This window comes from Sander lucioperca, chromosome 5, assembly GCF_008315115.2.
Source record: "Sander lucioperca isolate FBNREF2018 chromosome 5, SLUC_FBN_1.2, whole genome shotgun sequence".
NCBI lineage: Eukaryota > Metazoa > Chordata > Actinopteri > Perciformes > Percidae > Sander > Sander lucioperca.
Window position 1 is genome coordinate 11,307,648 of NC_050177.1, and position 14,052 is coordinate 11,321,699.

The 14,052-nt window shown below is 38.1% G+C and overlaps 1 protein-coding gene across 1 annotated transcript; it reads right to left on the reverse strand.

The window, feature by feature from the left end:
- Window positions 1-1,182: 1,182 nt before the first annotated feature.
- On the reverse strand, window positions 1,183-4,744 carry LOC116050856 (extracellular calcium-sensing receptor). Its single transcript, XM_036001531.1, has 6 exons — window positions 4,536-4,744; window positions 4,118-4,403; window positions 3,200-4,024; window positions 2,847-3,074; window positions 2,604-2,727; window positions 1,183-2,391 (listed from the first exon to the last, which is right to left on the reverse strand). Exons 1-6 carry the CDS (start codon window positions 4,742-4,744, stop codon window positions 1,478-1,480), a joined length of 2,586 nt encoding a protein of 861 aa, XP_035857424.1. The 3' UTR covers window positions 1,183-1,477.
- Between the last annotated feature and the right edge of the window lie 9,308 nt (window positions 4,745-14,052).

The following is a 14,052-nucleotide window of genomic DNA, read 5'->3' on the forward strand; positions in this document are numbered from 1 at the left end:
AAAGCAAATGTTTTTTGAAATACTGTTGTGTCAATGCTAGTTGCCCCAATGCAAGTACACCCAATACTTTATTAAATAGAATTTTAGATAAAGGGGAGCACATCCCATCCATGGTTAAGAGTTATCTTTTATGTATTATTATTATTTAAAGTTGTATTTGTATTAGTTGCAATGTTTAAATGAAATAAAATTAGGTATGAAAATAAAATACAATTGATCCAGAGCCAGATGTTTGATTTTTGTCTATTGGCAATTATACTTTGGACAAAACAATGACATTTTTGATTCATTACTTATTTGTATGCATGTTAAATGTACAATTAATAATTAAAGTGTGTCCCCAAATATGAGGAATTCATATTCTTATCACACAAATATTTCCCTTTTTGTAACACATTAGTTATACACAGTCTAACATACACACAGTGTAAATCCTCTTTTATGAAACAATAAACAATGCATGATATTACATAATGTAATGATTTGTTAACTAAAATTACAATGATTCAATGAATATGCAATACAAAATGGTCATTCATCAATTACTGGCAAATGCATTCAGTGATAATTAATAAATATCAAATAATCATTTACATCCATGGTTTTCACCTACAGCACAGTACACCTTGTGCATCTTTAATGTCAAATTATATAAAGTATTAATTAAATATTGCACTTATTGATGAAAACTGTATTATATAAAGTGCTAAATTTTGATTTACTCATATTCTACTACTTCTGCAGTACATCTAACTAAAATGGAAGATGTCCGTCTGTCCTTCGATTTTCTCGCCCACGTTTATCCGATCGACTTCACACTTAGTGGGTGTAATGCTGAGGACCCAAGGAATTGCAGTGTCATTCAAGAACAGAGAGAGACTGGAGATGTTACATTGTAGCAAACTAAAACATTTCAACATTTCAGCAAAACAGCATCAGCAATGTAACTTTCGGAATCAACGCTTTAGTTCCCAGAAATAGCCTGGACCCAAACAAGACTGTCCTCAACCTAACAAAACTGTGACTGGTTCTCAACGTTAACGACGTGTTTAAAACTGCGACCGTTACATTCTGTGGTTGATATGTGAGGACGGAAAATGCTCCTGTGGGTCATATTTCCTGCCACCGCTACGGGGGGCTACTTTATGAAAACGCTTCTATCAGACATTTTACAGGGTAGGAAACAACCTTGTTGCATGGTTTGGGGGACTTGTTATCCTAAACAGCTAGCTGTTGGAAAATAACATGTAGGTTTTAGCTTTGCTAGGTGGCGCAACTATGTCATGGCATGCGTATTGCTCAGGACCTAAGGAAGCGCAATGTCGAGTGTAAAGTTATTTGGATTAGAGGTTCTCGAAAAAGCTGCAAGCAGCAAAACCAAAGGCCAAGCAATCGGCACGTTCCGGTACATTTTCAATGGGTACTAGTTATGTACAAGGTAGAAGTAACAGTAGCATTATCGTGTAAAAGTAAGAAATCATATTTTTGAGTTCAAAGTTTTTCCCATGACATGCTTCTTAGTATTTTTCTCTGGCTTGATCAATATTATGTAACATTTAGGTGCAAAAATACTAATTAATAAGCCAAATGCTGAAGACAAAATTGCAAATATTTCCACAGCTACAGTGAACTTCCCAGGAGAGCTGATGTACGCTGGGATAAAGGTGATCCAGACAGCACAGAATATTAGCATGCTGAAGGTGATAAATTTGGCTTCATTAAAGTTATCAGGTAACTTTCTTGCTAGAAATGCCAGGACCAAACACAGTATTGCAAGGATCCCTATGTACCCCAGCACTGCATAGAAAGCAGCCTCAGAGCCTGTGTTACATTCTAAAACAATCTTCTTATTGCTGTATCTGAAAACCATGTCTGGGAAAGGTGGGCTTAATTTAAGCCACAACACACATATTATCATCTGAATCAAAGTGCAGGAGCAAACTATCATCCTTTGCTGTGCCGGACCAAACTTTCCTGCAAATTTGTTGCCAGGAAATGTGGCTTTGAAAGCTGTAACAACAACAATAGTTTTTCCCAAGACACATGAAATACAAAGTGCAAATGTCACACCGAAAGCTGTGTGGCGCAGCATGCATGTCCAGACTGTGGGTCTGCCGATGAAAGTGAGAGGACAGAGAAAACACAAAAAAAGAGAAAACAACAGGAAACAGCTCAGCTCGGAGTTGCTGGCCTTTATCACAGGAGTCTCTCTGTAGCGGATAAAGACCATCATTATGGCCAGGGACAGGGAGGCCCCAAACAGGGATACAACTGTGATAGCTATTCCCATTGGCTCATGATATGTCAGAAACTCAATTGTTTTAGGAATGCATTTGTCTTTCTTCTCATTGGACCAGTATTCCTGTGGACATGGTGTGCAGTCGGCTGCACCTGTTGAACATGATCAGAAATAATCAGTTCTGTGTCTGGATGTTAAATTTGCAGAAAATAAAAATAAACTTAAGTAAAAAATGCAATTAAATAGACAATTCAATACGGTGCAGTAACAGTAAAATTTTTTAACATAAAATATATGCAAAGAATAAATACATGCTATGATACTGGATTGTGTATGTTTGGGTATGGTATACATGCCTTCATACCTGTTGAGTTGGCTATAGTTCCATCAGCACATTGGATACAGTCAAAACAGCAGGTGGGTTTTCCCTTCATTTGAGCTTTCCTGGTTCCTACTGGACAAACATTAGAGCACACCGACTTCGGAACCTGAGAAAAAAAAACAATGTAACTATAGTGCAGCCATATTAGATTAATCTTATTTTTTCAAACAGGAGATCCCATGCTTCAAAATGTGTAAGCTGAGTGCATGAAAAAAAAGTCTTTACAAATACCGTTTTCCCTGTCCTCCACACAATTTCTTCTTCCTGGATGCTGATCTTATAATCACCGTTAGCAGCAGATGCAAAATTACCCAGTGTGACATGTTGCACTTGCCCATCTTTCAGCTGCCAGTTGATAATATCATAAGAAGCAGGAAAGTCACCATTGACATCAAAAAATACATTATCCCCAAAATGATTCCTAAAATGCACCTTTTGTAGGTGATTAGTGACCTGAGGAAAGGAGCAGATTATTTATTAGATATTTATACGTGTTCATATTGACAAGATAATTCGTACAGATACATTCATTGGTCATTTGCAGGAGATATTGTAGATTTTACTTTTTTGTTTCTCACCTCTTTGGGCTGAATTTCTGATATATTCAAACATGGCCTCATTGTTTTTTCCCCAACTGGCTGACAAAATACCAGCTGATGCAGGGCATGTGCAATGGCATAAACTGCTTTATACACATTATAGGACACTCTGAGCTGTGTTACATTGAAGAACACATCCTGGGAATTCATTAATGTCTCATTGCCTTTGCATATTTTATTAGATGCCTCAGAACCTGTGTGTTCCCCAGGTAAAACAGGTTGACAGCCGACCATAATCTCCCAGAAATCCCTCACAAAGGCTGCACTTGGATCAGTATAAGGGCTAATGCCTGTAAGAAATGGTTTTAGATTTGGAATAGCCATCTTCTGCACCACAAATCCTAGGGTTCCACCAAAAGCTCGGTAGATTTCAGGTGTGGAGGGTCGAGTTGCTGTTATCCATGCCTCGCTAGCAATCCACTGAATTCCTGTAATATTCTGTTTCACAACCTCTTTCATCAAAGGGTAAAAGTCACCCTCTGGAACAAAAGCAATAACGACTTTGACAGTCGACTGCTTGATCATTTCCACAACATGCAGAATTTTATCCATAGTGTATGTACGTAGAATTGTACCAACAAATGCAATACAAACCCCAAGCTTTTGAACCTCCTCAGTAAAAGCCAGGATACCACCGCGCCCATAGTCATTGTCTGACTGTATGACCCCAATCCACTCCCAGCCAAAACGTTTGACCAGTGCTGCCAAAGCTTTTGTCTGGAAGTAGTCACTTGGGATTGTCCGAAAAAACGTAGGGTATTTAGCTCTGTCACTTAGGCAGACACATGTTGAGAAGTAACTTACCTATAAAAAGAACATCAAAAATGTCACAAAAACTACAAAAGCATTGAATATCACAAACTCTAATGCAATAAAACCTCTCATTTAATCTCTTACTATAGGCACTCCAAATGGTCCAAGAGTTCCAGCCACAGCTATAGACTGAGATGATCCTGATTCTGCTATGAGGGCAGATATAGCTGGAGGACAAGGGGAATTCAGTTCCATTTTCTCTGGTCCACTAGCCAGTGTTAGTGCAGCACGTATAGTATTTGTAGGAGATGCACAAGAGTTAAGGATCCTATAGCCAAGAGATATATTTGAGAGGAGAGCAGGATCTTTGTTGATTTCTTCAATTGCAAATATCATCATTTGGGTCCATCGAAAAGCTCTCAGGTCAAATCTAAAAAGGTTTCGGTGATTGAAACAGGTTGTAAACTACAGCGCTGCTGCTGTATATGTACATACATTGGCATGTGTGTAAGATAAGAGTAGATGAGCATGTATGAAGTAAAATAGATATATTAAAACTTACCCTTCACACTTCACTCCAAGTGGCTTGCTCTCAAACGTAGAAGTGCTACTTATCTCTTTGTTGAAAACCGGAAAAATCCCCCCGATCATTATGTCTCCGTGCTTGAACAAACTTGGCATGTCAAACCTACTGAACAGTTCACAGCCAGAAACTCTGTTCAGGTAAAGGACATACAGTGTTAAGATAATAGTTCTCTGCAGCTCATGCATGTTTGCTTGGCATCTTTTGATAGAGGTGAGGACACAGCTCTTATAACAACTGCGCCTGATGGAGGTAGACCTTCTCACTTCATAAAAGGTTGATTCATTTCCCACAGGGCACAACAATCTTAGATAGGTAATATTTGTACAACAGGGAAAGGTGATTGTCATATGCAGAAAACACAATATGCACGCCATCTTGCATATCCGCACACACAATATCAGACCCCCACAAATTGTACTTTGGATGAACACATTATACAGTAGTCAAATGCCAGCAACCTTCTCAGTTTAAATCAGTGTTGGGCCTAGAAAGCTTTGTTTTGTGCTGCATTGCAAATAGGTACTGCCTGAAGTACTGCAGGAGTTGTAAAAATGGCGTGGAACAATGGAGTGCGTTTGGTTTTTAACTTTGTTAGGGATTTATTTTGGTGGACGCCCAAATGCAGTTGTGTATGTGTGCACTTGCTCTATATATTTTGCATACAAACTTACACACATGGAGACAGCCTACATTTGAGACTAAATGTAAAAAAAATAGAAGATTCACAATGAATGAATTAGAAAAGAAATGTGCTATCCCGTTTGAACAATCTGTTTGCTGTTTTATTTTATTTTTGCCTGTAAAGCACTTTGAATGACCTCTGTGTATGAGAAGGTGCTCTATAAATAAATGTAACCCACTCCTGGGTAAGTACACCTTTGCTCTAGGTTCTTGAGGAGGGGAGTTCAAGTGCAATGAGCAGACACACACCAGGGTTAAAGTTACATAGACTTTAGTAACCAAATGTGTAATTGAACCAGGCAAATACATTTACACATGTAAAAAAAATAAAATGGGCCCTTTGAAAATAAATAAAATAAATTGTCCTTTAAGTTGACTTGTTGTGTTTCCTTGAATTTAAATGAAAGTTCCTTTTCCAATCCTCGCTTCAAGTGTAAAGTCAAGTTAGTCAAGTCAATAGTCAGTGTGTGGCTATCCGAAGAGTGATGACCAGTGGAGTGACTGGTACAATCCTACCACGAAGCAGATAGGGCATCCGGCTCCTTCAGTGGACAGGATTCAGTGACAGAAATCAAACTGGGTTGGCTCGCCATCTATGGAGATCAATGAATCTTCTTCCAGGACTTTTCAGATCCAACCAAAAACTTGACCTGCATTCACAACCTGGTTATAACCTTTTGTTAAGTTTCATAACTCCTTTCCCTATGCAGGTTGCTTTTACATTCATCTATCAAATGCTCCCGTGTCCACATGTTGTACAACATTATCTCCAGTGTGTAAAAATAAATATTTACAGAACTGCATATAGGCCTACTTCTATGCTGAAAAGTAGTGAATACCATTCACTTAACCAATGCAAAGTAATCAGATAGAATACCTTGAATTCAAATAAGTACTTCAATTCGCAACTGCAATAAGCTTACAATTGTACCAAAAGATAATTAGTTTGTTTCAGTATAAAGCATTGGGATAAATACTTCAAATTAGCACCTCATATGCATTTCACACATGAAAACATAACTTAGAATTAGGTTTTACCTTTCAAAACAAAAGTGAAAGCTTATTTCAACAAAATATCTTTCCATTCACTTGATAACTTAAAATGTACCACTCGTAGTAAAAGTACAATAAAAATATACATCTTTCATCTTTTATGGAGATATTTCTTAGCATAAATCCAACTAAAATATGACATGAGTGATTCAGGCTGTTAACTAACATAAGGATGAACAGGCTAGCTTACAGAGACAGGGTTGTGACAAAAAACTCGATGAATTCGGCACCCGTCTTCATCAAACACCATTTAAAACTTTACAGTCCTTTTATTAAATGTTCCCAAAAAACTTCAGCGTCTTCATGAACTTCTTCCTCACTTTTCAAGGTTCAGCCCCTCCAGAAACTAAATATGGCGCTTGCAAAACAAAATGACCGTCTTCCTTCTCTCTCGTCTGTTTTCCAGCACCGGATGTAGCTAACGTGCATCGTGGAGTTTCAAAATAAAAGTACCTAATTGTGACTTAAGACAGTAAAAGTGTCTCTTTATCAAAATGATGTTTTTTTACAATGACAACTTAATTCCTATGAACTTTCTTATCAAAATGATGATTTGTAACTATTTATTACTTATCTTCTTAATGTTTTTATCATCTGGGTTACATAAACTTGCCTTGCTTTGCTTTACACCATTTTCAATCCAGAGATTCTGGAGTTTTATCAACTCTTGAATTTTCTGCAGTAAATAAAATCATGCTGCATGACATAACCCCATATTTAAACCATCTCTAAACCTTCCACTTATGTTTATTTTAAATTAAACTCAAGGATTTATAGCCAGCATTTTCATTCAGAGCTTACCTGAGAGCCTGCAGCTCACCTGTCTGTGTGTCTCTGTGCTGCTCAAATAGGCCAATGTTGTGCAATAATAATGTTCTTGTGTTTCCATCTTGCTTATTATTTGTTCATATATGTACCCACAGGTCATAAGAAATCTTATGTATTAATTTGCAGACTTCCCAAGGTAGAAAACATTTGTAAATCAAACCAAATGTCAAATGCATTAGGGATACTTTTAAAATATGGTGACTCTGGTGCAGCAGTCTATTTGTGGTTTTTGATAATGGGTGATGCTGATTAGTTTTATTTTATTTGACATGTGCGTGTTTTTGTAGCTACTTTTTGTGTCATGTGAAACTTTTTTAAATGACAATAATATTTCAAATCTGTTTTATAGGTGATGAGGAAGAGGCCGGAGAATGGGGCTTCTGTTAGTAGTGAGTTTTAGTTTAGCTGGTTAATGAGTGAGAGGTCTTTGTGGTAGCAAACGAGGTCACATGGTCAGTGTTCCCCAAAGGAAAGTTTAGTTCAGGGTAGAGTGCTAATGCCAGTATAACCCTTTATTTATGAATGCATCAATTGATGCATGACCCTGCATTCATGACTAATAAACATATGACGTCATGCATATAAGTATGATTCATTTCAAAGGGTTCTTGCTAAAATATGTAATTCATTAACTATTATTGTTTTATTATTTCTTCATACTTATTAATGAGATTGTTCAGTAATATATGCACCTGTAACTATATATTGAGTTCCAAAGCATAAACATGCACATTTATAATGGCTTATTTGTTATTACTATATTATATTATTATTATTATTGTTAAATAGAGACATCATTTAACAGAGGCTTATTACACTGGGACTATTAAGGACTATTTTTGGACTTAGAGTATCTGCTGTCTTGTGTAAGATGAAAAAATAAATAAAAAAATAATGTTGAGAATTAAGTATTCACTAAGAGCACCATCACCTCAGCTGCTGAGGATAATAATGAGAGTGGTACACTTAATTTGTCCATGATATTTTCATTATTCCTTTGTTTACATTATAGGTTTAATTTTAGATTCAGAGTTTCCACATCATATTCAAATTTAGATACAGTATGGCAGGTCCAATGATATATATTTTTAAATTAACCTGTTGATCTTAATAACCAGTACATATTTTGTTGGTACCCCCGGATTCTGGAGACTAGTTACTAGTTGTACACGTAAGAGGACACGGAAAATATTCAATCTAGTTAGGATCGATTGTAGCAAAATGGAAAGTGAGACAAACACACAGTACAAAGTAGCCAGTAGCCCTATCTGTCCTAACACAGCCCAGGATCTTAGTGTTAATCCCACACGACCCTCAATAAGTAGGTCTTCAAACTGGTGTTTTATGTTCTTATTTGAAAAAGGAGGGCTAAAGATCAACCAGATAATCAACACAGTAACAGGCAGAGCCCTAAATTGCTGTTGTGTGGGACAAAACAATTTCTTGAAAGTATAAGCAACCCTGCAGGCAATAAACACATGTACAGTTCTCCCCAGAGCTCTTGAGTGGCAGACGACGAAAGAGATCCCGACAGCTACCCGGGACCACTCAGAGGGCTGATGGACAGTAACTGATGGTGAAAAACAGCGCCAGGTCATGGTAAAAAGCATCACCGTTGTGGAGTTACTGCCATGAGCAAGATGCCTTCTGTATGGTGATATTTTTATTCTTGTCATGTAGCTCCCAAGCAGTACCAACGCTGCCAGAAAAGATCTTGCAACCCATCTGCTGCTGTCTGAAAGCCGCACACCCTCTACCTTGCCTGTATGAATAGTAAATTTGATGCCATCTGAGGAAATAAAAGTGTTAGATTAATAAACTTTTGAAAGGAATTAACAGCAGGCTTTCTTGCAATGAATTATATCTATGTTTTGTTTTTTTAATATACCTGCTTGTGTCAGAAATGCTTCAGTTGGACAGTGTGGTGCGGAGAACTTTGATGGCATCTGTTAACAAGATAAGAAAGTTAGTAACTGCACAAATATCACATTAATTCAAATACAGTTAGGCGATATGATAATTTAGTGAAACTGTGTTTGACAACCCCTGCTGTGCGTGGCTGTGTGTGGCTGTTCATCTATCTCTGACTCTGCAGGAGCTCGTCAGAGTAACCTGGAACACCTGAGTGTGCCCAGGCTATTTAAGCCTGGCTGCAGTGCAGCTCTGGTCTCTCTGCCTGTGGCTGGTTGCTGCTGTTCCTGCTCTCCCTGGTTTTGTTGATTTCTCTTTTGGTTTGTTTATGTGGGTTAGTTTCATTATGCTTTGCTTGAACTTCTCCCTCATGCACACACACATCTTCACTCATGCACACCCTACTCCACTGATTTCCACATCCCATTCTGTAGTTAATTTGGTCTAAATGGGTTAGATTTAATGCAGTACATTTTTCAAATAGCCTGGGCACACTCAGGTGTTCCAGGTTACTCTGACAAGCTCCTGCAGATTCAGAGACAGGTGAACAGCCAAACGCAGCATGGGCATGGTCATATTGGATTATATAACACATTATTTGTATCACTGCATATAAATCCACTGAATTAGCCCAAAAAAATACATATATATATATATATCCATATCTATGGACAGTTTCTCATTTTAATTTCCAATACATTGCTATATCACAATATCTATTCTAAATATAGTTATATGTACTGTGATAGAAGATTTTATCCAGAATGCCTACACGTATATGTAAACCTCAGCAGCAGCCATCTCTGACAATAAAATGTTGAATGCATTACCTGTTTTTATAAGCTTAATTACAACTAATAACTAGCTGGCATGGATGAAATACTTCTGCTTTTAAAGTTTACTGTATTATGTTTATATGTGTTACAACTCGCCTATCAGGGATGATAAGTTGCTGTGAAACACACCACTCTAGAGAGACTGAGGCAAAATGAAGGCACTGCACAGAAATACTGTAGATGTACATGCAAACCTGCACATAGTAGATCCTGACACACATTGTCTTTGATTCTTCTGAGGACATCAGGCTCAGTTGGCTGTCAGTCAGGATAAAGATAAGGAATTCTGGAAATGCAGGTCCACGTTCTCTTCTTCTGTGCAAAAAGCTTTGCAGGGTTTTGACCCGAAGGTTGCATGCCTTACATTTGCAGATACAATCCAATGTTTTCCAGTAGTCTACTCGAACAAGGCTAATGACGTGGGAGCAGTAAACCACAAATCTCAGAACAGATGAAGGACAGATACTTTGGTAATTCAAATATGTACTGTGATTATCAGTCTGCATCTGTATGAAGAAAAAAAGATCATTAATACATTTCATAATAAATTGGTGTGGGCAGAAATATTTTTCTACACACAAGACAGGCAATAATCTCATAAAAAATCTGATTTAATTTTACATGCAACAATGGATGATTGCTGTGACTCTGGCGCTCACCTCTATTGTAAATAGCAGACAGCTGGTCTTAGACAGGAAATACACTAACAACTGCTGACATGTACACTTGCAGACATGCCTGTTGTGCATAACGGGTCCCTCCACTCTTTGCAACAAGTTCACACAGCCATTAAAGACCATGCAGTTCAAAGTCACACCAGGAAAGAGGGTACAGTCTTTTTTTATTTTGTCCTGTGTGAAAATCCTGTCTGAGGCAACGCTCATGTCAGGAGATCTGTACAGGTGAGAAAAGAACAAACAAATCAGTTCATGATCACATTATGTAACAAAGTATTGCATAACTAAGCCTTAACTACAGTCATACATTGCATTATTAACCCATCTGCTCACCATTTGTAGACATAAGCTAAACTGTCATTTAAAAAGCCAAATAAATTGTAGAAACAACCTCTTCAAATTTAACAGTGCAACACGGAAAGCATGACCCAACTGTATCTGTCTATAATTACAGTAAAATGACTTTAAATTATAATTGACTCATAAAAGCTTCTCTAGAGAAATTGTCTAATTGTCTTGAAGGATCTCTCAATATGGTGTTTAGGCCCCTTTTAATTTAGGCTGGTTCCCGCTGAGGAAATCATTAAACCACAAGCTAATTGATGATAAATATGTGGGAATCACACTGGCGTATCCAGGTACTTAACAAAACAAAGAACAACAAAAGGCCCCCATTATTCAGGAAATCATTAAATTACAAGCTAATTGCCAATGAATCTGTGGGAAACCACACTGGCTATCCATGTCCTTGGCAAAACAAAAAGCAAGTTAATGAGCAAGATACAAATGGAGAAAACAGAAAACACTGCAATTTAGCAACAATTTACTCACCTGTCACATGTCAGTGTCCGTTTTGTTTTGTCATGAAAAACAGAGTTTTTATATGACGCACTTGAGCTGCAGCCCTTTGTCTCTTCATCATGGCCATACTGACTGAGCTCCGTACACTGGTCCAGTCTAAACTCTGTGCCAGATGACACCATCCAAGTGAACAGTGTTAAGAAGACAAATGTGACTGTTGTCATCTCAGAGCCTCGCCTTTGGCACAGTCCCGAATCTTGCAAGGATGTATTTTATAGCTTCCCGTCGGCTACTCAGGTGTAGGAGGCAACTTAATGGTCCATTCTCAGAGCTACATGCAAATACCTTTTTAATTTGCGTACGACCTGAAGGAAGTCAGGCATGCAGAATGAATCTGACAAGAATACACATGGGCCCTGTTTCCTAATAACGATCATTCTCATAGGTTTCGAGTGCTTTAAGACCAACTTGGTTAAGGCCTTTACATTTTTACAGCTGATTCTGTAAGCATGCAGCACTAAATGCTGAAAATATGTGTATGACTGTTAAGTGTGCATTAACACTAAATATATTTTTTAAAAATCATTTATTTAACTGTCATGCAAGCCATGTATATTATCTCAAAAATGCATTAATTACAAGCAGTAACAATTTAAGTGACTTTTTTTTTTAACTCTTCTCTATGTCTACAAGAAGAAGTAGTGGACTGAACTGTGTGCAAACTGTTTGGACAGGCCATGGCTGTCTTGTTAACAGTTTCTGCTCATTCTGAGTGTAGCCGAGTGGTACGTGTATAATAAACAATTCTCCACTTAGGTTCTGTTGCGCATCTAATTCCACAGGCTACAAAAGTAAAAACTGATAGTCGATGAATAACTATGCGTACCACCATCTAATGCTTGTTGCATGTCTTTTTAACATGGGGCTTTTTACAGATGACATAAGTCACACCAGGAAAAGCACAGGTGTAAATAATAATATCAATCGTTAATGTTTTCTTATTATGTCACAAGCTTATATCATTTTAAGTGCCGGGCATATACTATGCAGGTGTAGAGGCAGACGCAGACATGCTACACTGGTGTTTGCGTAGCTGTTATGTGTTCACCCATGTAAAGGAGCCATACAACCCAATACATTTTGTGCATTTATAAACATGGCGTACGCACAAAACGGGGCTGAAAATGTGCGTACGCCACTTCCCACGCAAAGGTTGTGATTTATGCAAAACAAACTTGACGGGAGAATGTGAACGCACACTCTGACCCATGCGTACGCACATTTTGAAGACAATGGGAATTGGCGACACAGATGGTGAGGTGTTGAACTGAAGTCAGACTGCAGAAAGTAAATGTAGGAATAACGATTACTCGTAATATTTTCAAGTATTGATGCCACATTTTTTTCCATATCATCCACATTATCATGAAGATTAAATCCAGCAGTGTTATTTGCGCTTGTACTGAGTGATAATTGTTCCATAAACACCTTGTAAAATCCAACTCTAATCTTAAATAAAAATGTTCTTAATATTTAATCGGCACTGTCTCACCGTCACATTGTCCGCTACGGAGCACAGGAGGAGGAGATGGCCCGACTGCGGAGCACAGGAGGAGGAGATGGCCCGACTGCATGGAATACAGGATAGCATCAAATACCCTAGCATTAGAGAACGGCAGAACACAATGTAAATAACTAAATATCTGTCTTTAATACTGTGCATATATCATGAAATGTCAAAGTCTGAAAATACAGACGTTAAGCTCTTGCGCAATCGTTACACTATGTCCTCGTTATTGGTCCAAACTTTAATACTGTTCGTGAAAAAACCTGCATGAAGAAAAGTGTGTTTGCCTATTTCATGATTTGGCGTAACGAAAGAACAGTTGCCAGGGTCATTAACATACTGCATCAGCATTCATGATGTGCTTTGCATTGACTATTTATGGTTAAAAATGGGCGTGTACAGTAGAGTTTAGATTCTCGGCCCAAGCCCGAGTCCGACCCAAGCCCGACACGACCTCGGGTCGGGCTCGGGCCGTTATTTCCGCCACTATCCTCGGGCCGGGCCGCGCTCGGGCCGGACCCTTGTCCAAGCATTTTTTTTTTTTTTATCCATTACCTATTTAGCCTAATTGGGTGGGGAGAAAGCTATGCCATAATCAGAAATATTATAAATATGTATATATAAGCTATATAAAAGTAACAAATGTGTAAAAAATGTAGGCTGCAGTTACAAAATGCAGCACTTCATGCGCAGAGTCTCCTCCTCTCGCACGCATCACACCGGGCCTGCTGTGCTGTATTGTGTATCTTAAGTGCAACATGGAGCTTGAAGATGTAAAGAAAAAAAGAAAAACAGGAGAATTACCTTTGAGCAAGTGTGGAGGAAAGTCGGAGGTATGGAAGCAGTTTAAACAAGTCGTGGGCAGTGACAACAATATGTTGTTCATCATTGTTTCTTTTTTTTACATTTCTTCATTCAGATCCATTTGCGATCCGTTCCATTCTGAATAAACAAACAGCGCAGTTTACAGGCTTCGTCCTTGTTGCAGTATTCTAAACAGATTTCTGCAGTTCAAACAACTCTGAATTGTAGTTGAGAACGTCAGTTATAATGGCCCACGTATTAAAAAAGTGTCGGGTTTAAATCGGGCTCGGGCTCATAATTACAGTTAATGTGTCGGGCTGGGCCGGTCTTGGACG